Genomic DNA, 26,141 nt, shown 5'->3' with positions numbered 1-26,141 from the left:
CTTGAGTTGCACTTACCTGTCGGCAGCAACCTGTCGGCAGTGACCGGTGCTGGTGAGGATGAACAAATAACTTGAGTTGCACTTACCTGTCGGCAGCAACCTGTCGGCAGTGATCGGTGCTTACTGCTCTCACGGCTCTGATCAAGATGGGTGAGAAGAACAAACGTCAAGATCAGCCACCGACGGGCAGCTCGATCCTCAGAAACTCAGAGTGTTGTAATCGCCGCTGCTTGCTTGGGACGAAAACCGTGCCATCTGACCTCAGATGCAAGAAAAACAGTTCGACGAGGGTAACTGGTTTCCAATCGGCGCTGATCGCCCAAGCTTTAGCTATCGGCGGTGCTTTAGACCTCGACCGTAGCTCTGATACCAGTGTAAAGGTTTTTCAGGAACAGAAGATGAGGAAGACAGAGAACGTTTCTAGGAATTTTTAGGGCTCCAACTGACTGATCATATCCGTATGTTTTTCCAACTTTACTATTCACTCTTTTATAGAGATAGAGTCCAAAGATCTGTTGAACAACGGATCTTTTCCGATCAGCGGAATCGCCCTACCATTACTCCTGAAATTACTCCTTCCGTAATGGAGTGACCATTACTGCGGTTCCGTGATGAGGCCGGATGGCCATCTCACCAAACAGTGCCGAGAGTAGGATTATAGGAAGGGATAGCATAGCAGTAGTATGATAATATTGAAAGGGTTACTAATGGTTGTGACATTGAGATATAGTAGTTCCCTTTTGTGTCTGAGTCAGTATAACACTCTTTTGTATAAGAAGCTTGTAAAAAGAGGGGGGGGGGATAAACAATCCTACCTACTAAAAGTAGTGAAAGAAACTGTTAAGTACATTATACATACAGTATGTTGAATTTTCTCTGAAATTAAGATGTTGATTCTAATAGCTTATGCATTGCAGGCATGCATTTTTGGGGAAGAGGGACAGGGCTCTAAAGAAGCAGAGGCAATCAACTACCAACCTCCTATTGTTGTTCTTGGACGAGACTTGGCCAAGGTTCAGAGAGCAGTTTGCATGATTTCAAACTCTATGAGTGTTGTAGAGGATTTCTCAAGAATTGATCACAAGTTTGATCTAATATATGCAAAGCATGCTTTTGTACACTGGTATGTTGGTAAGGGGATGGAGGAAGGAGAATTCTCTGAAGCTCGGGAGGATCTAGCTGCTCTTGAGAAAGATTACGAGGAGGTTGGTGCAAAGCCCGTAGAAGGGGAGGAAAATGACAGTAATGAATATTAGATGCCATAGGGGATTGGGTTTATTTTAATCTTGAACACCAAGAGACTCATTGGTTTGCAATGGGGGTGTGGGTATTGGCCATCTAGTTTGTGTAGGGTTCTTTAGATAACTTCCTCTTAGCTATTTCAGATTTGTAGTAAGTTTGATCATTCTATGGAACTCTCATTTGCTTTAGATGAAATTTACAACTTTTCTCTAATTGGGTCATTCTTGCTTGCAATCTTGGGGAACATCTCATTCTCTGCAGCAATATAACTATTAGTCTAGAGCTATTTGCAATTTTTTTCCTAAAGAAAAGTTGTTGGACGCTTGAAATTTCATTTTACCTGTCCGAACATTCTTTTCATTTATCCACAATGATTTCTTCACAGGTCATGTGGCACATAGGCCTAATTAAAAGGTTTGAAAATTTTTCCAAGACAGTGCACTCCAATATGCATGGGTTTGCCACATTTTACCAGTCTGGCATGTATAACTGTCACAAACCATATGGTTTAGAAGCTGGCCGGGGATAGAGGTGGATGGTGTTGACTTAGTTTCAAGTCTATCATATTTTGCAGAAAACAAATGGCTACTGTGTTCCAAGGACTGTTATTTACCAAAAATAAAGAAAATGTGGATCCTAATCTGATCCTTTTCTGTAAAATAGGATTAATTATGTTATTTGTATCGACGTATATAAAGCCTTTTCCCAATAAAATATAACTGGGAAACTTCATAAATCGGCAGACTGTTTTGCCTATATCAGAGTCATTGAACTGGGTAAGATTTTTAAAAGGCCACGGTCTATCAAAGATGGAGATTGCATTCAAAGAAAGGGACTTAATTCTCAAACCTGAGGTAATTACAGACTAATAAGCCACGTTCGAAGTTTATGGAAAGACCCAAAATCTTGCATAATTTTAAGTGGTCTGTCTTTAAGAACATCGACTTTCTGGAAATTGGAAAATAATGGCTGAAGGAATTGGGCTTCATTAGTGATTGCTATGTATCAGGCAGCAGGCCTAGATGACATGGACCAATATTTGAGCTCTTTTGATGATCCAGGATGACCTCAAGGCATCACTTGATCTCACTTTAGATTGCAAAACAGTGCATATACTTTTTTAGTTGCAGTAACGCACTCTCTTTTCCCTCCCCTCCTTTCATTTAGTCGTAGTCGAAGTCCCTTTGATCTCAAGATAGGTGACCCAAAATGGTTGGAACAGTTGAATTGATTCAAGGAAAAATTGATATAAATCTACGCTTATTTTCCTGGAAAAATGAGAGAGTTAAGGCTTTAACTAAAGCCCGGATTCATGGAAAAAAAGACCCTTTTTATGATCAAGAGGCATAAAACTTAAAATCATGGAGGGGTTCAATGGTTCAATGTGTTTGTTTTCTACAAGAGTACATTCAATGTGTGGCACATAACTATATTTCAACATGTTTGTTTTTCACACCTCTGTTTCACATGAATAATGGCAATGCATCCTTACATATTCCTTTATAGTTAAGCTCCAAATGATGAAATTGTCATTCCTTTATAGGTAATATACCAGAGCACTGTTGGGCACTGTCAAATACATCGCATTGTGTGCCTTTACCATTTTCTGCAAAATACAGTATGAATACAAATTGTTTGATGGCTCCAAAAAACATGCAGTTTGCCTTTCTCAGTTTGAGAGATTAACTCCTCCCCATGATTAATGACTTGGTTGCAAGACAGTCAAGAAACGGGGAAGCCAGAAAGGTAAATTCTCTCCCAAGATTTGCTTCTTTGGTTCACTCAGTAAGATAACTAAATACCATGGCTTCTCCTCCAAAATTAGACAGATCACAGGGTAGTCCCTTTGGGTGGCACTTGGATGGGTTCCCTGAACTTGCCTGAGCACTCGGTGGAGAAGGTGCACAATTCTTGAACATGTTCCTGAATTGTTGCTTCGAATGAACTACAATCTTTGCCGGTTGGGATGAGTTCCTTGTTGATGGAGTAATGTGGGAACCAAAGATCTGTATTGTGTCAGATAAGATATCACCACTGTTATGCCCACCACGATTCCAGTAGGAGTGCTGAGTCAATCTAATCATGCATCAGTCATCACTAGCTATGCAACTACAAATCAAATTTTAAAAAGCTGTCAGAAGATGACCAACCACTAGAGAAAAACAGGGTAAAGCTGTCAGCAGTATAAAAGTTCCTGAATAGAGAAAAACAAACTCCTTGCACCAGCTCTTTTCATCCTAATGCATTAGAAATTGTAGTCTTGAACCAATGATATTATCTCAGGGGAATTGAAAATTGTTTTAGCAAAGATGTTCAACACTTCTAAGAATAAATGGATATCTGATTCTCAAAAATTTTATTACTTGGTCATTCTTGTGCAACATACACTTCGCCGCTAAGTTTGACATAGAGAAAGCAAACAAAGCTAGTGAAATTTTTATAGCTCCCTGTAGTTTTTTACTTTTCTCAACATAGTTTCATGTAGAATCAAGAACCTCAGTAGTGATTGCAAACCATACATTAACCCATTCTTTCTTTTGTTCATCTCATTCTTTTTTCTCTATATTTCCATTAGAATCAAGAACCTCAGTAGCAATGTTAGAACTATTAGAAGTGGAATAAGTATAGTACTGCCCTCCATAGCCATCATCTGTGAAGGTGATACCATTAATATAATCTTGAGGCACACCCAGTGCTCTAATAAAGCTCCGGCCGTTCCACTGACCTGACCTCCAGTGCTTCATTTCTTCAGTCCAGTTCATAACAGTAGCAACAGACCCTTTTACGATGAAAATTTTCTGTAGAGATTTTCGATCTCGGTTCAAGACAAAATTCCTAGGTGCCGGATCATTTTTGCTTTTCCAAGATGTTAATGTTTGATAAATTCCCAGTTCATCATTCCCTCCAAGCTTCATGTTTGGTATAAAAGTATTGGAGGGATGATCAAAACTCTGCCAAAGAACTGATGACCCATTTGGATCCTTATGGGCAAAGTTTCCCCAGTCATCTAGTATTGCAATCCTATTATTTGAAGAAGCAGAAGCATTTGTATACCAAATAAGATTTTGTTTTCCATCTAAAAGAACAAGATTTCCTTCACTGTTGATGGTTAATGTTCCAGCTAGGATAATAGGTTTCATGTTGTTTAAGACCCATACAACATGTGTGTATGAAGTCTTCTTGTACCAAATACCAACGTATCTGTTACTACAATTACCAGGACTAAAGAAACCTAATTCAAAGATGCCTCCAGCTGACACTAAGGTTTCTCCATCTGTAATTGATTGACTTGAACTGATGGCATCTATAGCCATGCAATGTGGTAATAGAAACAAGTAAAAATTGGAAGAGAAGAAGAAAAAAGAAACACAGAAACAGAGGAATACAGAGTAGCCTATTCCTTTCATGGGACATGCATTTGAACCTTCCAATTTTCATTATCTTGTTGGCCAGTTCCTGCAGAATAATTTCCACATATATCTTAATCTTTTTACTATTTCTTAAAATTATTTTCCATTTTGTAGCTACAGTATGCCATTGCTATCCTACCCGGTAGGGCTTACCTTATATTGAATGCAAATCCCAATGAAACTTAACCCACACAGGAACATTTCAAAGATGAGCTTCTTGTTTGGTACTTCAATTTCTCTAGTCATTTAAATGAGATAAGGAAAATGTAGCTAAGTGACATGCAAGGTTTTTTTTTTTTTTGGGGGGGGGGGGGGGGGGGGGCTTAGGAAGAAAATTGGTAGCTAGACAATTAATTTGAAATATATGATAACCTATTGTTATGTTTCATTCCATATCCAAGCATCAAGACTTCAGTTTAAAACTCACTAATCCTGATAAATGTTGATACTGAGTCCTTAGTTCTAATGATTGCTCTGATGATTAAATTCTACAATCAGTTGCCTCATTTGCTGAATCAGTTCAGATGAATTGACTCATAGCTTGGTTTGTGGAGTAAGGATATGAACAAAGTTTGGGAAAGCAGAATCCAACCTTAAAGGATTTGAACTACTCATCAAGAAATACTTCCCTGCTGATATTGTTGAATATAAAAGACATGCAGAGAATGCTATAAATAAATGTTCATAAATATTAATGAATTAAATTTTATGTTAAATATACTCAACCACCACCAAAGCGAAACTTCTTTAGCTACGGACTCAATCTTCATCTATTTATTGAGAGGAAAAGGTGTTTATAACATTCATTTGCAAGAAAAGTGACTTCTACTAGTAAAAATTAATGTAAGCAGGCAAAGAGAATTCCGAGGTTCAGTTAAACTAACCCTCCACACATGTGCAGAAAGGACATCAAAAGTTGAACACTTGGAGAGTTTGCCTCTTTCAATGACAAGGGCCTTAAATTTCTCTACCACTTCTTTTTCCATGGACATAGATAAGAGTTCAAGTCCTCCTTGAGGATCAAGTTGCCCAAATGTCATCAGATGCCATGACTTGCATTGGAATTCCATAGAGGTCTTGTATAGCACCAATATGGTCATGTTCATAAATGGAACTAGAAATTGCAGAAAAGAGAGCATCCAAGAGGGCATCTCTTGAATGGTTGGGTACAACAGGCTCAGACTCATATTTCCCACTTGACAGTTGAGCCCAAGATGACAGAAAGTTGAATGATCCAACACCATCAAACAAAGCATGGCTACCCCCAAAACCACATGCAAACCCTCCACAGCCAAACCTTGTTATCTGCACACAAATTACAATGAACGATACAGAACTCCGCTTCACAGCTGCGAAATCTAATGCCATCCACCTACAAAATTACAACTCAATCAGATGAAACAATTGAATCCAAAAAATCAGAACGGGGAGAAAAAAAATTAGACTAAATTTACGAGGGAGACGAACCAGAGCTCCTCTACCACAACGGCCCAATCTGCAAGATTCCTTTGGGTCCTGTAACTCTTACAGACCTTCTGAAGCTTAACCGCAGCCGCATCAAGCTTCGGTCACTAGCTTGAGGAGAAAAAATTACCGTTGGTTTTGTTTCAGGAAGAAATATCTTTGGTTTCTTCTGTATTCGGATGAGGTTATGTTTTCTCTTCGTTGCAACTGAACCCACATCCTTGCTGTCTAGAACTATATCCTTGAACGACACCGTTGCTTCAAATTTCATTTTCGGGTCTCCCCATTCTAAAGTAGTCTACTCCTTTAGTTTGACAGGCTTCAGCAAATTTAGATACAGCATAAGACGGTTCTTAACCTATCACATGGTTGCATCAACAATAAAGATTCTTTGCCCAAACAGTGGTCTTACAGAAATAACCCTTCTTCTCCCTCCCCAACCCCCCAACCCACAAAAAAAAAATGAATTTCAGATACAAACAAAGCTACTGAAACTCCAATCTCACCAAAAGGTCTAACAGATATGACAACAGAATTAATAACAAGAGAAGGTTTCAACTAAATTAGAATTTAATTTTAAATGAGCTTCACATTCCAAGTTCACTTAAAAAAAAAAAATTCAAAACTTCCAAGAATTCTGCTTTGCTCTCTCTCTCTCTCCTCACTCAAACTCCTCCCTCCAAAAGAAGAATTAGATGGTCAAGTAAACCAACAAGATGGCATCAGACATTAAACCATAGAAACAATATGTTGATGAGATTGTATCTAGCCTTTAATTTTAGGAGAATAGTGATTGAACAATGACACAATATAGCAATAGGTAATTACTAAATCATAAGTACTAAGGATACGAACATGTAGAGAGAGAGAGAGAGAGAGAGAGAGAGCACAAAACTGAAAACAATTGGGATCAGTTGTTAATCTGGTCCATTATCTCTATAGGAGGGCTAGGAGTGAGGTTGAGGTTGTTAGCCTCGAAGAATCTTATTGATGTATTTATTTTCTTTTTATTTTCCTTCTCATAAAAAAAAAAAAAAAAAACTGAATTAAATCAATGAAGGAAACCAGTCAATCATCTCTTTGATTAACCTATTGCGAATGTGATCCCTTGACTGAATAAAATGGTTAAGATTAATTATATTGGATATATTTTTCTTTTAATTTTTTTTTTCCCATATTTGGCCTTGCAGTAAATATCAAGAGTACCATATTGGAATGAGAACATTCAGAACCAACGTATTTCTAATCTGATGAAATCATTTGCTGTAAAATAAGTTCAAGTAGATCAGCTCGTTCCATGCATCTGGGACTCCTGGAAGGCACCAATGGCTGCAGTCCTGTCTCCTTGAAGTCTTTCGCCCTTCCATCTGTTTCTTACCATAAATTGATGGGTGTCCGTCCTTGCGGAAATTGGTCATTCTTGTCACATTTAAAAGTATCACAGGGACTTGCATTTCATGGAGGACCTCCTCCACAATCTTCATCTTCAGAGGATAGTTATCAAGGAAAGCTCCACTCAAAATGGGTTGTGTCTCACCATTACATGTCCCACCAGATTCCCAGTCTCCACCTCTGGTCACAGAAGAAAACAGTCAGTAATAAAGCATAATAGCAATATTAGCAAGGTAAAGTATTCCAGACCTGAAATGGGCAGAAGAATATCCCCGGTAAAAGACCATTTTCTTAGCTGGATCAATATTTTGATCAATCCACTTTCCCCAAGTCTCCATGGCTCTTTTGTAAGCCTCAATAGCATCAAACCGAGGATAAATAAAATCACCTTCTTTATAGTAATTCTTCCTGTTTGATCAATGTCATGCATTTGTAATCAATTGTATACATTGTTTTTCCTTAAAAACTTCCACATTTTCAATAATAAGAAAGCTCTAATAAATACCGTTTAACAATGTCAAAAAAAAAAAAATAAAACCTGAAAATTTAATAGGTATTCCACAAGAATAAGGTTACACATACCCCCTAGCAGTTTTTCCATGAGTCCACCAGTGCCCAGTATTAAAGACAAGAATGTCAGCATGTTTCCATCGATTTGCAGTCTTGTCAATTTGATCTATTGATAGGGTTGGGTTTGAATTCCCCTGACCATTAACACGGGTCCCTTCCTTGACAAGGAAGTGTGAGCGAACAAACTCCACTGAACAGTTATAGTCCTATAACAATACAGAAGCATGAGAAATGAACTGCCACCCTCTACAGAGCAGTAAACATGGTGAAGATTACCCGTACAAGATCGGAGAAATAACTGAGATAAAAGAATGAGATTTTAAATAATTTGTTAAATTAATACTAGCAGCATGGCACTATATATTAGTATAAACGAACAGAAAATAAAATCAAAATACATGGGGGACATGTTGGTTACCACAAATTTGAAGAGGAAGTAACCTCTTCCTTTAGTAATTTTATATCCATGAGCCTCATACATTCTGCTCTTATCAGATAGCCCTTCACGCAGGATGCAGAGGATTGACTCGAACTGATTGCGGTTCATGGAGTCTCCAACCAGCATCAACCTTTTACCTCTAAGTCTTTCAAGGAAGTCTGTTGCATTAAACCTACAAATGAAGGAGGCCAGAAAAAATGTGTACTCCAATAAATCTGATCAATATCGTAAAATGGTTATCTTAATTGATAAATTATCAAGTGAAGAAAAGAAAAAAAGGAATAAACTCAAGAAGAAACATACACTAGTAGAACATACCAGAAGACATCAGTTATAATTTTGAAAGGAAGAATCCTATCTGGATAAAAATGGAGTTACAGGACAAAATTTTTTTTCTTTTTTTTGGGGGGGGGGTGTGGGATTCAGCTGGAAACAATAGGCAAAAGGACAAAACAATGTTCATGGAATGCTTCACATTGTTCTAACTTCTAATGGAATTCAAAATTCAAGAAGGTCTTTTGTCCAAAGGGTTTTCTTTGTAATATGCCACTTTAATGAGCCTAAATTACGGTTAGAAGGTAGGAATATGGGATTTACCTTATTAGTCATCTAATTAGAGTTATATTATTTATTTTAAATTGTTATTAAGAATTTTAGGTGGGTTGGATTAGGAGTCTATGAGTCTAGCATTGTTTTAAGCTACTTTCCTTTTTTTTAGACTGAGTAGTAATAGTAGTAGTAGTTTTTAGGCTTAATTTGATTCCTGTTTTGAGTCTCCTATATAAGTTCGAAACGGCTTACAACCCTGGAGATAAATGTGATGAAATGAATTTGGCATTTGTCATTTGGTTTTGTGAGATTCCGAGCTCTATTTTGCTGTGGGAATTGGGATGCTGTGAAGCCTTGGTGGGATGCCAACCCTGATGTCAGGTAGGTTTCCTGATTCATATACTTCTCCTTTTCTTGTTCTTCTAATCAATTCACATGTCAGATCATTTTCTCTCTAACCTATGCATATTAGTTCTACTAAGTTCTTGATTCTGTTGGCCAGTTGAATACCATTCTGTTGCTGACTGATCGTTATTGAAAATACTATTACAGCCTATACTGCTTTCTGGATTCAGAATTATGATTTACAGTCTTCTTTTTTCTTTTTTAGTGTTATTTATTTTTATATTTTATATTTTTTGATATGCAAAGAAGAGAAAAGATAATTACAAACTACAATGGCAACCTCTTGAGGAGGTCGAGGACAAGACCCACAAGACCAAGAGAGGACCCAAATCCCCGAGAAAGCCCACACAAGATCACTCCAAGAAAACAAACAATGAGGCAAAGGCAGCACAATTAGAATCTACAACCGGATCAAAAAACCAGCATCACCTAGAAACCCGAAGCGGGTGCACACCCCACTTCTTGACAAGGAAGAGATTCCTAGGAAATTTCAACCCCTTCAGAATAACCACTCTACGTCAGTCCTCAACATTGGAGATTGGCGACATAGTCCTTGTAACGTTTCGAAATATGCGGAAGTTTCTCTCCTCCAAATGTGGGTAATAGTGCTAAAAAAAGCCAACTTGGCAATGCAACCAATAGTATATCTCCTTTGAAGCTCTGACCTAACCACTGGGCTTCCAGAATGACATTTTCCCAGGCGCTGTAGAAGGCGAACAGATCTGATCAATCCCATTCAGAGGCCGCCGAATACGGACAACTGCCCCCACACGTGACCAAGATCCACCAAAGTGGACGGGCCATGATTCCACTTCCCATCAACCAAAATAAACTGAACTGTAGCCAACCTGTCAGATCTCGCATCATAACTGATTATGTCCCCAAATCTGTTAAGAAGGATCCTTGCTTGGTGCCAAGGGTCTAACTAGAGAAGTGTAGAGGCCCAATTCCCTAAAATGTGTTGAATATATGGCTCGTTTTGAGATCTATACTAAAGCATCATTCTCCAAACCCAGGAGCAATTATGGACGGGCTGCACCACCCAAATGGAATCATCTCTCAAGTCCTTATCCTGGATCCACTCCACTCACAAGGAAACTTTCTTAGACGCCACCAAGTAAATTTGCTTCAGGATCCTGCCACTTTCATATCTTTAATGCATTTAACACCCAAACACCCCCCCCCAACCTTTCCCCTTTAGGCTTAGTGTCCCAAGCCATGTAATGCATCCTCCTCTCCATATTAGGACCAGACCAAAGGAAAGCAAAAAATATAGATTCCAATATTTTGATAACATGCACAGGAAATCCAAATAAACCAGACCAATAAATATAACCACATTGTAGAACTGATAAAATAAGCTGAAGGCGCCCAACAAAGAAAGAAATCTAGATTTCCAGCCTTCCAGACTTTTCCTTACAAAGTCAAATAAAGGGGCACAATCTGCATCTTTCAGTTTACTTGAAATCAAGGGGGAGCTAAGTATTAGTGAAGCCAGTCAATTCCAAAATCTCATTCAAGATCTGGGGGATAACACCCCCAATAGTGATGGAAGAATTAGCATGGTTGACATGAACGCCTGATATTGCAGAGAAGGAATCCAAGGACTCCATCACAGCAGAAACACAAAAGCAGTCTACCATCACAAAGACCAAAAGATCATCTGCAAAAACCAAGTGGGAGAGCAAAAGAGGTTTGCGGTGGGGAATGAGATGCATTCTTCCATCCACCACCAGCTTCCTCAGTATTATGGAGATGCCCTCCATCACAAGAGTGAAAAGATAGGGAGACATAGGGTTCCCTTGTATGATTTCCCTACACCCAGTAAAGTAGCCAATGGTCCCTCCCATTAACCAAAACAAAGAACATGGAAGACCCCACACATTCCTTCACCCAATTTAGAAAATTGACTTGAAAGCCCATTGAAAGCATAACTTGAAACAGGAAGCTCCACCTCAAAGAGTCATAGGCTTTTGGAGGTAATCTTAAGAATTGCTGCTGGAGGAGAATGTTTTTGAGACACTCCACTCGCAACATCATGGCACACCAAGATGTAATCAGCAATGGACACCAACATCATGGCACCAAGATGTTATCAGCAATGGACCTCCTCTTAATAAAGGCAGATTGATTAGGGAAAGTAAGGCTACCAACCACAGCTTGGAGCCTATTGACCAAAATTTTAGAGATAAAACTTGTAAAGTAAATTGTATAAGGCAATAGGTCAGGTCTATAGCCACCAAAGCCCACAAGATGATCAGATTTCGGAATAAGATAGATGAAATACCTTCTTCGGTTCATAATAATAAATCTACTCTTAGCATCATTGCACCCCAATCATCCCTATTTTCTTTGACACCCCGTGTTTTGGGTGTATGAGAGTGTGTGTTTTGTTCATTTTTACGTCCAGGAATTGATAAATTATCTCTTTGTGCTTTTAAATGTATTTTTCTTGGATATTTGTGCACTTAGAAAGGTTATCATTTTTAAGACCCTATTACCCACCAACAGTTTGTGAGTGCCGATGTTACTTTCTTCGAGGGTACACCATATTATTTTGCTGAGCGTAATGATTTGGCAACTGATATTTTCAGCTTCCTATTATTCCTCTTGTTCCTCTTTATCCTAATCCTGCACCACTTAAGGTTTTCCACTGACGCTCGAAATCCTCTCAACCAGTGGCTACCACTTCCTCTCAGTTGAGTCTCCGCCTGGAGTTCCTGTTGCTTCGTCTGAACCTGTTGCCTTACAAGTCATCTGAAAAGGTACTTGTTCCTGCACCAGACGATCTTGCTACTTACCCTATTGAAAAATTTGTTTCTATATCACATATTCCATCCTCTTTATAGTTTTTCTTTGGCATTATCTATGCATTCTATACACGATACTTCTCAGGTGGCGCTGTTTCTTTGGAGATGGAAATCTGCTATGGATATTGAGATGGATGCTATAGCCTCTCGCAAGACCAAGTGATGTAGATGGATTGAACCACCCAATGAGCCAGCCTTGGGCCAGCTGTGCAGCAAGGTTTTCAGCCTTTTGGGGCCCATCAAATCAGTCTCTATGCTATCAGCCCCAGCTGGATCCTCTACAAGTTGCCATATTTAGCACCAAGTCTCCAAGTTTCCCTTCTCGTTTCCATTCTTGGATCCCTCTACAGCAGGCCTTTCTTCCCCATTGAGCAGCAGTTTCCCAAGCTTAGATTTGACAGCTATATGGCTTCCTTTCTTGGTACTTCAGGCCATCTCAGGGAGACTTGGTGGTGGGATGATGAAGTTTAGGCATCCATTAAGATCAAGAAAGCTAGTTTCAAGACATGACAAAGGGCTAAATAGACAAGATAAAAAGAGGTATAATGATGCCAGAAACAAGGCTAAGAAGATCATGGGTATAGCTATATATAATTTAGCTAAAATGAGAGAAAGGAAGAGTAGAGATTTTGACCATGTGATATGTATCAAAAGTGATGATGAAAGTGTGTTGTTAAGGGATAAGGACATTAGAAAGAGCTGAAATGGGTATAATTATGATCTACTAAATGGAGATAGTTCAAGTAGGAATGAACCGGAAGAAGGCATTATGCATCAAGACACTATACATCATAGACATAAACGAAAGGTTGGAGTGGCAGAAGTTAAGGAAGCCTTAAGAAAGATGAAGATAGACAAGACACTACGCCCATATGAGCTCCCAATAGAAGTGCAGAAGAGTCTAAGAGTATGCAGGGTATCTTGGTTAACTAATCTGTTTAACAAAATGAACACAAGGAAAAGGCCAGCTGAATAGATGAGAAGCATTGTATTTCCAATCTACAAAAAGAAAGGTGATATTCAAAGCTGCAATAAATAGAAGCATAAAACTAATGAGTCATACCATGAAATTATGGGAGAAGTTTAATGAAGCCCGCCTGAGAAGAGAGACTCACATCTCGGAGAACCAATTTGTTTTTATGCCAGTTAGATCCATGACAAAACATGTTTACCTATTGAGGAAACTCATGGAGAGATATAAAGCCTACAAGAACGATCTCTTTATAGTCTTTATTGACATAGAAAACAAAGTCCCTAGAGATTTAATCTAACATGCTCTAATGAAAAGAGGGGTGTCAAGTAAGTAAGTATGTATAATTAAAGATATATGAGGGCGTGGTGATTAAAGTGGTATATGTTGTTCGCCAATGATATTGTTTTGGTGAATAAGATAAAAGCAGGGATTAATGCTAAGGTGGAACTCTGGAGATCAACCTTGGAAACAAGAGGTTTTAAGATTAGTAGATTGAAGACGGAGTATGTGATGCGTATCTTTAGTCGCACTATGATGGATAACGATACGTAAAAATTGAGGGAAGAGATACTGCAAAGTGACTATTTTAGATATCTGAAGTCAACTATAGTAAAGAAGGTGACATAAATGATAATGTTTTACAAAAAATTAAAGTGGGATGGATGAAGTGGAGAGGTGCGTTCGTAGTTTTGTGTGACCGACGTATTCCTTTGAAGCTTAAGGAAAATTCTATATGAATGTTATACGACCGGCTATGATTCATGGGGCAGAATGTTGGACAATTAAGAAGTGTCATATATAGAAGTTATATGTAGCAGAGATGAGGATGTTAAGATGGACGTGCAGCAAAACTAGGAAGGATAAAGTAAAGGATGGATATATTAGGGGTGATTTAGGAGTTAACCAGATCAATGAAAAGCTTCGAGAAAGTCGTTTGAAGTGGTATAACCATGTTCAACAGAGGCCTGGGGATGCCCCAGTAAGGAGGAGTGATTTGATTCCGATTGAAGGAGCTAAGAGAACTATAGGTAGGCCAAAATGACCATAGGAGAGGTAGTGAGGAATAACATGCATATCCTAGGTCTTGTCTCAAGTATAACCTCGGATAGAGTCGATTGGAGGGCAATGATTCACGTAACTGATCCCATTTTAGCTGAGATATTCCTGACTTGTTGGTGCTAGACTTATTTCCTTTACTTCCATTTTATTTTCGGTTCTCCTACTTTCATTTCTCCTATTTGTTTTTGCACGAATTCATACAGCTAACCCCATTAAGTTGGGACAAGGTAGAGTTTGTTGTTGTTGTTTAGTGTTGTCTATGGTGTATGGGTATTATTAGTAAGGGTAGTATTGTAATTTGTAGGAAAAAGCCTCTTCGAGAAGCAGGGTTAAAGCTTCATACATTATGACCCTCCCTAGACCCCCATAATGGTGGGAGCGTCGTGCACTGGTTACGCCCTTTTTCTTCTTCTTTTCTTTTTTTTGTTTTTGTTTTTTGATTTTTTTGATTTGCTATTGATTCTTATTTTTAACAAATGGAAATTTCAATACCGTGAAGATCCTATTCATTTTCTCTTAGCAGTGTTTTCCCTTCTCTTTCTTATCTAGTTTACCTTCTCCTTCTTCTTCTTGTACATTGGTACTGATCTAACCTTGATTAATATAGTGTCAACCAAAATTTTAAGTGTCCTTCCATATCCACCGATATGTATCGTATCTTTACGGTATCGATACAATACGATACGTGAAAAATAATTGGTATTAGTACATGTAAGAAATCTCATCCTTCATATTAATCAATTGAATGCACTTGTCTTGTCATACTTGTTCCTTTTGATACATGATATATTTTACATATTACTAATTTATAGTGTTTTATGCTTCAAAATTGTATTTTCATATATCCTAAGCATTTCCATTTATCTCTTGACCATTTCCATACGTATCTTTAGTGTATCATGCGTCTCTCCGATACGATATGATACGTCTCTTAAAATCACCCATTCTGATATGCTACCTGATACTGATACTTTAAACCTTGGCTTCAACTTCTAAAATCCTTAAGTTAAATCTAGGTTTAAGTCGATTTCCTGGGTTGATTTTCATATTGTTTGGAAGTTATTTGGTTAATTTCCATGGAACCAAGATCTTGCAAATCTGAGTAAACGTGAGAAGTTATGCCAAAACACTGATAAGAATATCAGCCTATGAGTGATATCTACATTCAAAAGTACATTAATAATTCAAAATTAATTGAAAAATAATTTTTCCAATGCTTGAAGGTGCAATGCTCTTAATGCCTTCTAAATGCTCCTAGAAACGTATTGATGTTATGTTAATACCCTCCTCTGTTTTTGTTCTCCTCTTACTTTCCATTTTAATTTTATTTGTTAATTTACCTTACCCAATCTGACAAATCATGAATCTATATCTATCATCAAAGAGCTAAGATCTACACTAGCTCAACAAAAATCTATTTTCATTCTTTTATCCTCAAAGCTCTTATTAAACCTCCCAAAACTTGATCCACTGGGTTTAAACCCAAATTTAAGAATAGCTTTAGCTGTGCTACATCATGTTCCAAGAGGTAATTTATGTCTTCCAGGTGAGGAAACAACAGACCAATTTTGCATCCACTAATATTACTATTGATGAATTAGTCATTGAAAACTGCATTAAACACCACTGTTAGCAACTAATTTAACTGCTGCTGCCTCAATTTTTTGGTTGAAAAAGGATTTCTAAGTCCTCTCGCTCTCTCTTTCGCCCTACCCACAGAAGGTTTTCCAAGTTTCAGCCACCGCTCACAGCCAGGCTGCTCCCGACCCCCCCGACTCTCTCTCACCCTTCCTTCACCTTCTCTCATCCTCTCCCTCTCACCCTTCAGTCTTCTTCCTCCTCCTCTCTCCTTCTTTTCTTCTTCTCTCTCTCCCTCTCTCCCTATCTCTTTTCTTTCCTCCTTTGTCTTGCACGATCAGGAAGTCGCGCTCCACCCTTGCTAACTCCCTTGAGATTCTTTTCTGTCAAGCCTCAGATCTGGTGAGTTCTTGAACTGCTGCTCAGAGTTGGAGTGATGTTGCGCTGCTGGCTTTGCCACAGATCAGATCTGAACCTTGTTGTCACCGAGTTCTCCACTCTCTGCCTGCAGCCGCCCATCCATGTGCTGCTGCCCAATTCGAGTGAAACTTGTCGGTGACCAAATCGCTGCCCAGATCTGGATTTTCCGGTCTCTCCATCTCCTCCCAGATCAGAATTTATTGCTTCGTTTGCTCCGCCAAGCTCCACTAGGCCAGCTCCCCGCCGAGGTGACTGCCTTCTTGCCAACGGAGCTTCGAATCTTGCTTGGCGGCTAGGAGTTTGATGTGTGGAGAAAAGTTGGGTAGGATTTGGTGGAACTGTACCTGGAATTGTCCGGATTGCCCCTCTTCTTTGATTTGGGCTTTTGGTTGTTGTCAATTAACCCATGTGGGCTTTTGAGTGTTGGCCAAATGGGCTTGAGATGTAGCCCTTAATGGGCCCTTGTTTTGGTGCCCTTTATGGGCTTTGTGTATCCCTTATTGGGTTTTAACTTACCCTTTGAGATTATGTTTCCCTCCCCCTTCTTTTAATGCATTTACTATTCACCCAAAAAAAATAGGGAAAATTACGCCTCCCTCCCCTGTAGTTTGCCGAAATTACATGTCGATCCAAGGGTTTGAATGAATTACGTCCCCATCCCCTACACTTTATAAGATTCTTACAAGTAGGTCCAATCCATTAGTCCCGTCAAAATTAGGACTGTTAGTTGGTGACATCAGCTTACATAATACTTTTTAATACCCAATATGCCCTTCCATTAAAAAAAAAAAGAGGGCTTTTTTTTTCATTCAAACTGCCCACTTCACCCATCCTTCACTACGGCAAGAAAAGCGCTGGAACTGCACCCAAACCGATCATGGTAGGACAGTTGAGAGAATAGAGTGAGATGCCGAATAGGACTTTGAGGGCGTCCTTGATGGACCTCGTAGATGACGAAGCATCACGTATGATGTTGATACGGGATTCAACAATTTCAAGTTTGGATCCCATGATGGGTCGGTTTTCTTCGTACTATAGATGGCAGCGGTGGCCCAAGGGAGGCGGAGGATGCTTCTCAGTTTTTGTGGGTTGGTTCACATCACTTGGAAGCCCACTCAACAGGAATTTGATGTTGAACTAACTCCATGATGATTAAACAATTTCAGTTCTCCATATCTCAGGCAATACCCTGTTTTGGGTTTACTTCTCAGAAACTTTATTTCTGAAATTCTTCTTACACTACCCGGCAGATCATTCTGGTATTTTAGGGGATTTACTCCTCACTTTGATTGATATTGGCTACTGTTTCAAGCAAATCAATCTTCTTCTTTTTTTGGGGGGTGGGGGTGGGGGTGGGGGTGGGTGGTGGAATTGTTACCCCTCTATTGAAGGTCTCTCGATACTGGTTTTCAGAATAACAAAGTTGTAAAAGATGGAAATCGAATTCTGAGAAGATGTTAGAATAGAAATAGAATAGGGTTCAAGATAGCCATTAAACGTATTAGATTCAGCTAGATGGGAAAGGAATATATCACTTACTTCAACTAAACCATATATATATAGATAGAAACTCACTGACTGTTCGAGATGGTACTAAAGGTAGGGAAAAGATGTTGATGCTGGGATGTCGGGATAGCCAACAGAGGATGGGAGAGCAAGAGCTTAAGGAAGATGACTTCGATGGCTTAGGGTACTTGAGAAGTGTAGCTCATACAACAACTTACCTTCGCAATGTCGCAATGGCGTTCTCTTGGCAACTGGAAATGATGACTAGAGATTTTCAGTAAGGTGAGGAACTGCACCTGGAACTGTGCCTGGTTCAGCTATAACGGAACGGCTATCTGAAACTACAGGTGAGTATTTCCACTTAATACTCTGTACACAGAAATGAAAAAGGTGATATTAAGACCCTTTTCCACTAAAGGGTAATACGGTCTTTTAATGTTTAAAACTAACAGCATACTCACACCGTCAATGCCAGGGGAGGGGGTCGTAATTCATTCAAACCCTTGGATCTATGTGTAATTTCGACAAACTATTGGGGAGGGGGGCGTAATTAACTGCTGCTACCACCGGGAGATATCTGCAGAGTTCCGACTGTGACTGAACATAGGAAATGGGTAAAAATACAGTGGATTAAACAGTAGTCTTTTTTTTTTGGTAAAGTGATTAAACAATAGTCATTACATGGTCATGTTGGAAGAAGAAAATGTGGTCAATCTCAATTGTGATGATTTAAATTTAATGGGTAATTTCAAGAGGATTTAAAAAAAATAAAAATAAAAATAAATAAATCAGCATAGAACATATTCTTATCGCAGATAACAGTTGGAGCTAGGTTTCCACTTCAAAGACCTTATTTAGAATACATCCCAAACCTAAAGAAGTAAAGATGCAAAAATGATATAAAGATACACAATACAGTTCTCAGCTTCCAGTTCCAACCTCAATTCACCATGGCTATCAAGAAAAAATATCAAATAAATAGAGAACATAGACTCCATCTAATACATACTCATGGTGTAACCAAATGAAGAAGTAGCATTGAAAACCATTCCTATTTATACAGTTATGAGCTTCCAGTTATTAACTCAATTCACCATTACAGTAACAACGACAACAACAACCAAATGAGGAAGAAAGAAGCAACCAGAACCCAATGTGCATACCTAGGAAGGTCACAACCTTCAGGCTTCCATCGCCATTTCATATACTCTGAGTCACGCCTTCCATTTCCTTGGCAGTTATAAGCTTCATCAACATAAGGGCAATCGTTCGGCTGATAGGGCGGGTGCTGTTTGTGTTTAACCCACGTACCCTTGTAGAAACCCACGTACCCTTGTAGAAATCACACCTTTTAGGCACCTTCTTCGGCGACGAATTCGTCTCAATTGAGAGACCCACATTAAACTCTGAACCAGATTCACCATTTGACCTCCCTTCCTTAACACCAGAAGAGGATTCAGTCTTTAGCTCTGTTCTCGATAAAGGTTGAGGGATTGGGGGAATGGGTTGTGGAAGAGGAGCTTCATCAAGCCGTGGATCAGCCAGAAGATCCAATGCGGCTACAGGAACTGCGGATTCCTTCGAAGAGAGAGAAGTGGGTTGAATGGAGGGATCTCTGTAAAAGGAGAGGGAAGGCTCTAGAACTCGTTTGCTGAAGAAGAAGATGGTGAGGAGTAAAATAAGGAAAATGAAGACCGTGAATGTGTAACGGGTCTTGGAGGCGACGAGTGCATCAGATTTTGGGAGCATGGCCATTTTCTGTTCTGTTTTATTTTAATTGAGAATCGGGGAAACACTCCCCCAGTTCCCCCCCACCCCTCCCTTCCCTTCCCTTCCCCCTTTCTTCATTTAGAGCTCCGTTCCATCTGCACGTATTAATAAAAAAAAGTCATAAAAAAAAAAAAAGGGAATTTACTATGACTCCCCTTACACTAGGCCTATATCTATGAAAACTTTTCTATCATTTACTTTTTTTCTTATTCTTCCCTGCTTTTGGGATTTTACATCTCTTTCTCCCCTCCTCTTTTTAAATACTTAGATTACCCCTCATTTTCACTTGTAACCTATGAAACTTTTTTCAAATTTATTTGTTCAAAACATGTTTTTACTAATCTAAGAAAACAATCAATTGGCTTTGTCCCTTTATTATTACTTGGTTTAAATATTGCTTTGTTGGCTGAAACTTAAACTCCTCCTTAGCTCCCGTATTGTTATTTTTCTATTTTATCTTTTTTTTTTTTAAATGCATTAGTATTGAGTCACTTAAAGATATTAGTTATTTATTAGTTTTTTTTTTGTCTCATCATCATCAAGATTATTGTTTATTTATTATTATTGTTGTCTCATTCATCATCACGAGTTTAGTAATCTATTTTTAATTTCTATCGGTATTGGAGTGGTATTGGCCTCAACAGGTACTAATTTGGATCAGTATTGAATTTAACACTACATTCTCTATTAGGATTGCGACACATAGTTTTAGAGTTTAAAAAAATTATAAAAAAAAAAATTTGATAGAAGTATTGGATCTATATTGTTCTCAACCAATACCAATACGGACCACTTAATCCTTCCACAATGAAAAGAGATTAAAATTTATGGGAACTCTTCACACTCTAATGGAGAATTGGACTAATATAAAGTATTGATTTTCATTTCCAATCAATTTTTGGACCAATCAATTTGAAAAAAGTTTAATAGATTACAAGTGAAAATGAGGGGTAATCTGGGAATTTAAAAAGAGCAGGGGAGAAAGAGATGTAAAAGTCTATAAGCAAGGGAGTATTAGAAAAAAAAAGTAAAAGGTAGGGAAATTTTAGAAAATATAGGCCAAATGTAGGGGAGTGATAATAAATACCTCCAAAAAAAAAAAAATTTACCTTCATCTGCACGTACGTGTCAGACGCCTACACTTGTTAGATGATTATTGTCCAAGAAAAAAAAAATTGTTAGCATTCCCTTTTATTTTTAACTAATACAAGCCTCTTTTTGGGATCCGGCTCTTCTACTACGCAATAGAGGTGACAACTTATATTCAATGCCTTGGAGCGCTCCGACACAAAACCCAACACGTGGGTACGTGCCTTGAGATGTTCCAGGGCATTGGATATGGGCTGCCACCTCTATTGGCCAATAGAAGAGCCCCACCCCTCTTTTTTTTGTGCTTTCCAAATGTAATAAATGACCCCATGAATTATTTTTTCAATAATAATGTAATGAGCTTTTGGAAAATCAATCAATAGAAGATATGGCAGGTCCATGTGGCATCTACAATTGACTATTCTATAGAATTATAATATATTGAGAAAATTACATTGCCACCCCCTGAACTTTGGTCCTTATTCAATGCCAACCCCTGGGCTTTTCGAAACACCAAAGATACCCCCTGAAAATTCAAACAATTCCAAATCAGTCCCTGCCGTTAGCCGACCGTGTTAAGTGATAGAACTTTTGTTAGTTTTTTTACAAAATGCTCAAAACACCCCCGACTATTGTAAGAGGACATTATTACCCTCTCTTTTCCTTCTTCTTCTAAACCCACACTCTCACTTGACCGCTCCCCTCCGGTGTGTGATTCTCAACCATCTCCCCACCGGCGTGCGATTCTTCAACCATCTCCCCACCGGCATGCGATTCTCAGAACCTCTCCTCTCTGGCGAAGAAATTTGGGCATTTGTCTGTCCAAGGTATTTAAGGGTTCTTCTTCCTCAGGGTTTTTAGGGTTCTTCTTCCTTCTTGGAAAGTTTACATCTCTATTCAAATTGGTAGACTTGATTAAACGAGCTGGTGATTGACTATGAAGGCATTATTGCCGCAATGACCTAAATTAAGGGTAGTTTTAGGTAATTAATAAGCAGGGACATTGTCGATGCCTCAAGAAGAGGAGAGAACCTGAGTCCAACTCTTCGATCTCAACCCTTTGGAGTTGGGAGCCACTTGCACAATCCCTCAATGCTCTCTGGCCGGTTTTTTATTAGAGTTAATTTTTTTTTTAATAGTTTAGAGTTAGTTAATGAAGATAGAAATGTTTAAAATCTAGGCTAATTGTGTTCAGATTTCTCTCTATCAAAAGATGCCTTCTTTAATTTTGATGAAAGATGAGATGAATGCCTTTGTTAAAGAATTAGATGCAATATATCTTTGGTTTCTCAAAGGGGAAAATTTGATTTCAAAATATATTTACTATTTACAAATGATATCTATCTGAACTTAAAAATGTTACTACAAACAATTAGAGATCCGGGGATATTGTATATAGCTGCAGGTTTTATGCGTAGATTTTTTTTTTTTTATATCGTTGTTGACTGTTTTGTTTTAGCCTATTTTACTCAGCGTATAATCTTTGTAATCATACAATTTCTACTCCTTAGACATTGGTAGCAAGTGATACGCACATAATAAACCATCCAATCGGACATGGACATGTGGCATCTCGCCACGTATCTACAACGCAGCTTCGGATATCGAGAAGGAACCCTAAATTCCCCTCAGTAGTAGAGTCATAATAGGACTCCGTTCCTTAAGGGAATATTCCCTGAGGAGTCATGGAGCGCGCAAGGAGGAGTCCTCCAACAAACCATCCCAATCCCTTTAGAAGAGGGGGCACATATCCTAGTAGGAGTCTACTAAGGATATTCCTATAAGAGGAGACCTGCAAAACAGAACGGAGGAGGTAGACACATTCGCACCATTACTCTATTGATTACTCTGTTGTGCGGTCTTCTGACTTGGGCGTCAGAGGACTAATCCTAGAGCCACCTCCGGGCCTCTGCCTTCTGTGCTTGTGCAGAATCAGCACTCAACCTTATATGGATTCTCAGCGGCAACAGCAAGTGATCTTCATTGCTGCAAACCTTTTCCTTCATAGGTAAGGATTTATTTTGCTTCGATCCTTACCATAGATTACTTTAATCTTTTATAATTGGCCAATGAGTCTTAGTTTTCATGTTTCATGATATTTACAATCCAATCATTAGTATTGATGAGTATTAAGTACTGTTACTGATTTTCTCTGTTTTCACATTTAATTTTTTTAGCAATGATTGTTAAGTATGCTATTCAATACCATTGGAGTTGGAAGACTGTAGTTAAAATTGTTGATCCAGACTTATATGGCTACTTGGACATGGTTATGACATCTACAATGAACTCATCACACATGTGCTTGTGGGTCACAATGTAGTTTTCAAAGTGAAGTGTATACTACCAAACAAGGAGAAAAGGGAGGTAACAGATGATCCATCAATGTTGAGCTGTTTGGTTTGCATAGTTTTGATATGATAAATATGTATGTGGATGACATTGTTCACAGAAGTCTACAACTGATGAATTTACAGTCAATCGGTTCCCTAGCAGTTTAGTTAATGATAGAGATGGTGAACTTGATGATGAACCTACTGGACAATGTCAACAACCTCTACAACCATATGGTGCTGGTCTTGGTCAGAGCAGGGAGAAAATTGTTGTATGTAGGGCTACTACTAGTGCTAATAGGATCTGATAAAGATTGAAAAATTGGCAGCGAAGATGAGTGGGATGATGAAAGTGAAAGAGAAGATGGTCAAAATGACAATGAAGCTATAGAGGATGATGGGTATAGGAAAAATGTTGAGGATTCATTTGATGATGACCTATCTGGATATAAATCTAAAGACTTTTATGGTAAATTTAGTGAACAGAACTATGTGGGTGAAGGTGGCAAGGTGAAGATAGCTGAAGGTAATGTGTGTATGGAAGTGTGCACCATTTCAGGGAAGCTTTGAGAGAGTATATACTGCAAGAGGGGTTTGATATTTATCAAACTAAAAAATGAATAAGCTAGATTTACAGTTATATGCAAAGGACCAAATTGTTTATGGAGATTACATGCTTCACCAATATCAGATGGTGTCACCTACATGATAAAGACATATAACACAGTTCATACATGTATTAAGGCAACCAAGAACAAGTCTGCTACATCTAGATGGATAGCAATGAAACTTCTTTAACAACTGAAGGTTGAACCAGAAATGAAAATAGAGACCATGGCTAATCATATGTAGAAAACATATGGTCTTCAGTTCCACTACACCAAGCTGTACATGCAGGATTGCCCAAGAGATTAATAAAGGAAGCCATTCCAAGTCATATCCAAAATTACCTGCTTATGGTAGGATAGTACTCAGAAGGATGTTGGGAGTATTTTTAAGCTCCAGTTTGAGACCAGGAACCGTATGTTAGATAATCCGATTTTTAAAAGAATGTTTGTCTATTTTGATGCTTGCAAAAAGGGTTTCTTGAGAGGATGTAAACCATTCATTGGTCTTGATGGCTACCACCTCAACGACAGATATGGAGGAGTTCTGTTGAGTGCAATAATTGTTGATGGGAACAATGATATTTTCCCTATTGCATATGGTGTAGTTGAAGTTGAGAGTAAGGACAGCTGGATGAGGTTTCTGGATAATTTACGAGATGTTACTTGATGACAGTGATGATATGTCACTCACATTCATGTCACACAGACAGAAGATATACTTTTTTTTAATCTTTGGAGGAAATTGTGTAATCAAATCTATATTTTCAATTACTCATTTTTATGTCCTAATATTTTCCACAGTCTTCCCTCATGCTCACTAAAGAATTTGCAGTAGGCATCTATATCAAAACCTAAAGGCAAGGCACCCTGGTATGCTATTGAGATTACATTTTTGGGCAACCTCAGAAGGTTCAACTGAACCTCAGTTTCAAAAGGAAATAATAGCATCAAGGAGATTAAGGAGAAGACATACTTGTATTTGAATGAAAACCCCCCGAGGATGTGCTTAAGGCATGTCTTCAAGGTAGGAGCAAGGAGTGACTATATAATGAACAATATGACTGAGTCATTTAATCACTGGGTTGGAGACTTACAGAGCAAACCCATTCTCACATTGGTTAATCAACTGAGGGTGAAAATAATGATAGGGTACATAGGAGGTATGAGAAGGCATCCATGTACCAAGGGTTATGGTGAAGTTAAACAAAGTTCAGCAAGAAGCAAGGCATTACAGATGTCAATCGGCAGGTGAAGGTCAATTTGAGGTCTTAGATAAATTTGAAAATAGATTTGTGGTTAATCTGAAAGATTACAGATATGATTGTAGAGTTTGGGAAACCACTGGTGTGCCTTGTCTCCATACTACAGCTTCTATATCATACATAAGGGGAGAGTTGGTCAACTACTGTGATCCATATTTTACTATTGAAAAATACATGGATACATACAAAGAGATGTTCCATCCACTTCCAAATCTGGCAGGGTTGAAGGATGATGCTCCTAATGAGAGAGTATTACCACCAAATTTGAAGAGGTTACCAGGTAGACCTCACAAACTCAGGAAAAGAAAATCAGATGAAGCACTTCCTTCAGAGTTTAGGAAGAGATCATCATCAATTAGGTGTGACATCTGCAAGAAGGAAGGACACAATAGGAGGACATGCCCGGGGGTTGGAGATGCTGAGCAAGATGGATGTATTAGTAAAAAGAAGAGTATGAAGGTAAATGCAATTCACTTTATTTATTTAGTTGAAACTTGTTTAATAAGTATCTCATACTTATTTTATGTTGTGTAGAAGAAACAGAAAGGAGAGAGTTAAGATGAGATCAACACATCTCAACGAACGACTAGATCACAGACATCTATGGCTAACACAATTGGGTATTTACAGGACAAGGTACTGACCAAACAGAAAACCAATCGAGCAAAGAGGACAGCAAGGGAGCGGGGGAAGAAATGAAGCACAAACAATCTGGATGTTTTTATTTAGAACAAGAAAACAATGATGTGTTAATTAACTTTTTCTAAGTTGACAGTTAGGTGTTTCCTTACGGTTTTGGATGTGTTTGATGGATTTGCTTTTTAAGAACAATTTCTATTTCACACTAGACATGGTTGTATGGAATATGTTATGAACAGGTATTCATGGATATGTTTTGGAGGTTTTTTTATGGTTCTAGTTGTGATGAAATATGTTGGTTTCAGGTGTGTAATGTTATAGGTATTTAATTAAGATGTTGTCCATTTAATATTAGACATAGGATGTCAATTTAGTATGAGAAAATTGCATTGTCAATTTGGTATTATTTACAGATATATATATATATATATATTAAATGTCATTTTATAGCCAAAATGCTGCCCGTTTACGACCAAAAAGTTGTCTGTTTGTTTTAGGTACTCATCACAATGATGGCCCTCTCTCCATCAAAATGCTGCCCATGCAATTTGAGGGTCATGATTAACCAACAACTTAGTAATAAGAATAGAGAAGGAACGATTTCATTAAGTTCAAACGCTTAC

The 26,141-nt window shown here is 38.4% G+C and overlaps 4 protein-coding genes across 4 annotated transcripts; 2 read left to right on the top strand and 2 right to left on the bottom strand.

The window, feature by feature from the left end:
* Window positions 1-921: 921 nt before the first annotated feature.
* LOC122063457 (tubulin alpha chain-like) lies at window positions 922-1,463 on the top strand. Its single transcript, XM_042627165.1, has one exon. The coding sequence runs from the start codon at window positions 1,032-1,034 to the stop codon at window positions 1,254-1,256; it is 225 nt and encodes a 74-aa protein (XP_042483099.1). The 5' UTR covers window positions 922-1,031; the 3' UTR covers window positions 1,257-1,463.
* A 1,894-nt stretch (window positions 1,464-3,357) lies between these two features.
* On the bottom strand, window positions 3,358-5,527 carry LOC122063459 (G-type lectin S-receptor-like serine/threonine-protein kinase B120). The gene has a single exon (XM_042627167.1). The coding sequence runs from the start codon at window positions 4,647-4,649 to the stop codon at window positions 3,789-3,791; it is 861 nt and encodes a 286-aa protein (XP_042483101.1). The 5' UTR covers window positions 4,650-5,527; the 3' UTR covers window positions 3,358-3,788.
* Window positions 5,528-7,229: 1,702 nt separating this feature from the next.
* LOC122063460 (protein trichome birefringence-like 5) lies at window positions 7,230-19,633 on the bottom strand. The gene is given in 6 exon segments (XM_042627168.1): window positions 7,230-7,688; window positions 7,758-7,916; window positions 8,091-8,284; window positions 8,497-8,689; window positions 18,981-19,136; window positions 19,139-19,633. Coding segments are annotated over 6 exon segments (1,452 nt in total). The 5' UTR covers window positions 19,573-19,633; the 3' UTR covers window positions 7,230-7,372.
* A 5,174-nt stretch (window positions 19,634-24,807) lies between these two features.
* LOC122063461 lies at window positions 24,808-25,338 on the top strand (the record flags this gene model as incomplete). Its single annotated transcript, XM_042627169.1, has 1 exon — window positions 24,808-25,338. A coding segment is annotated over exon 1 (531 nt), but the record flags the coding sequence as incomplete, so codon positions are not given.
* Between the last annotated feature and the right edge of the window lie 803 nt (window positions 25,339-26,141).

Source organism: Macadamia integrifolia, unplaced genomic scaffold (genome assembly GCF_013358625.1).
Source record: "Macadamia integrifolia cultivar HAES 741 unplaced genomic scaffold, SCU_Mint_v3 scaffold1330, whole genome shotgun sequence".
NCBI classification, from domain to species: Eukaryota; Viridiplantae; Streptophyta; class Magnoliopsida; order Proteales; family Proteaceae; genus Macadamia; species Macadamia integrifolia.
This window is presented reverse-complemented; position numbering and strand designations above follow the sequence as displayed.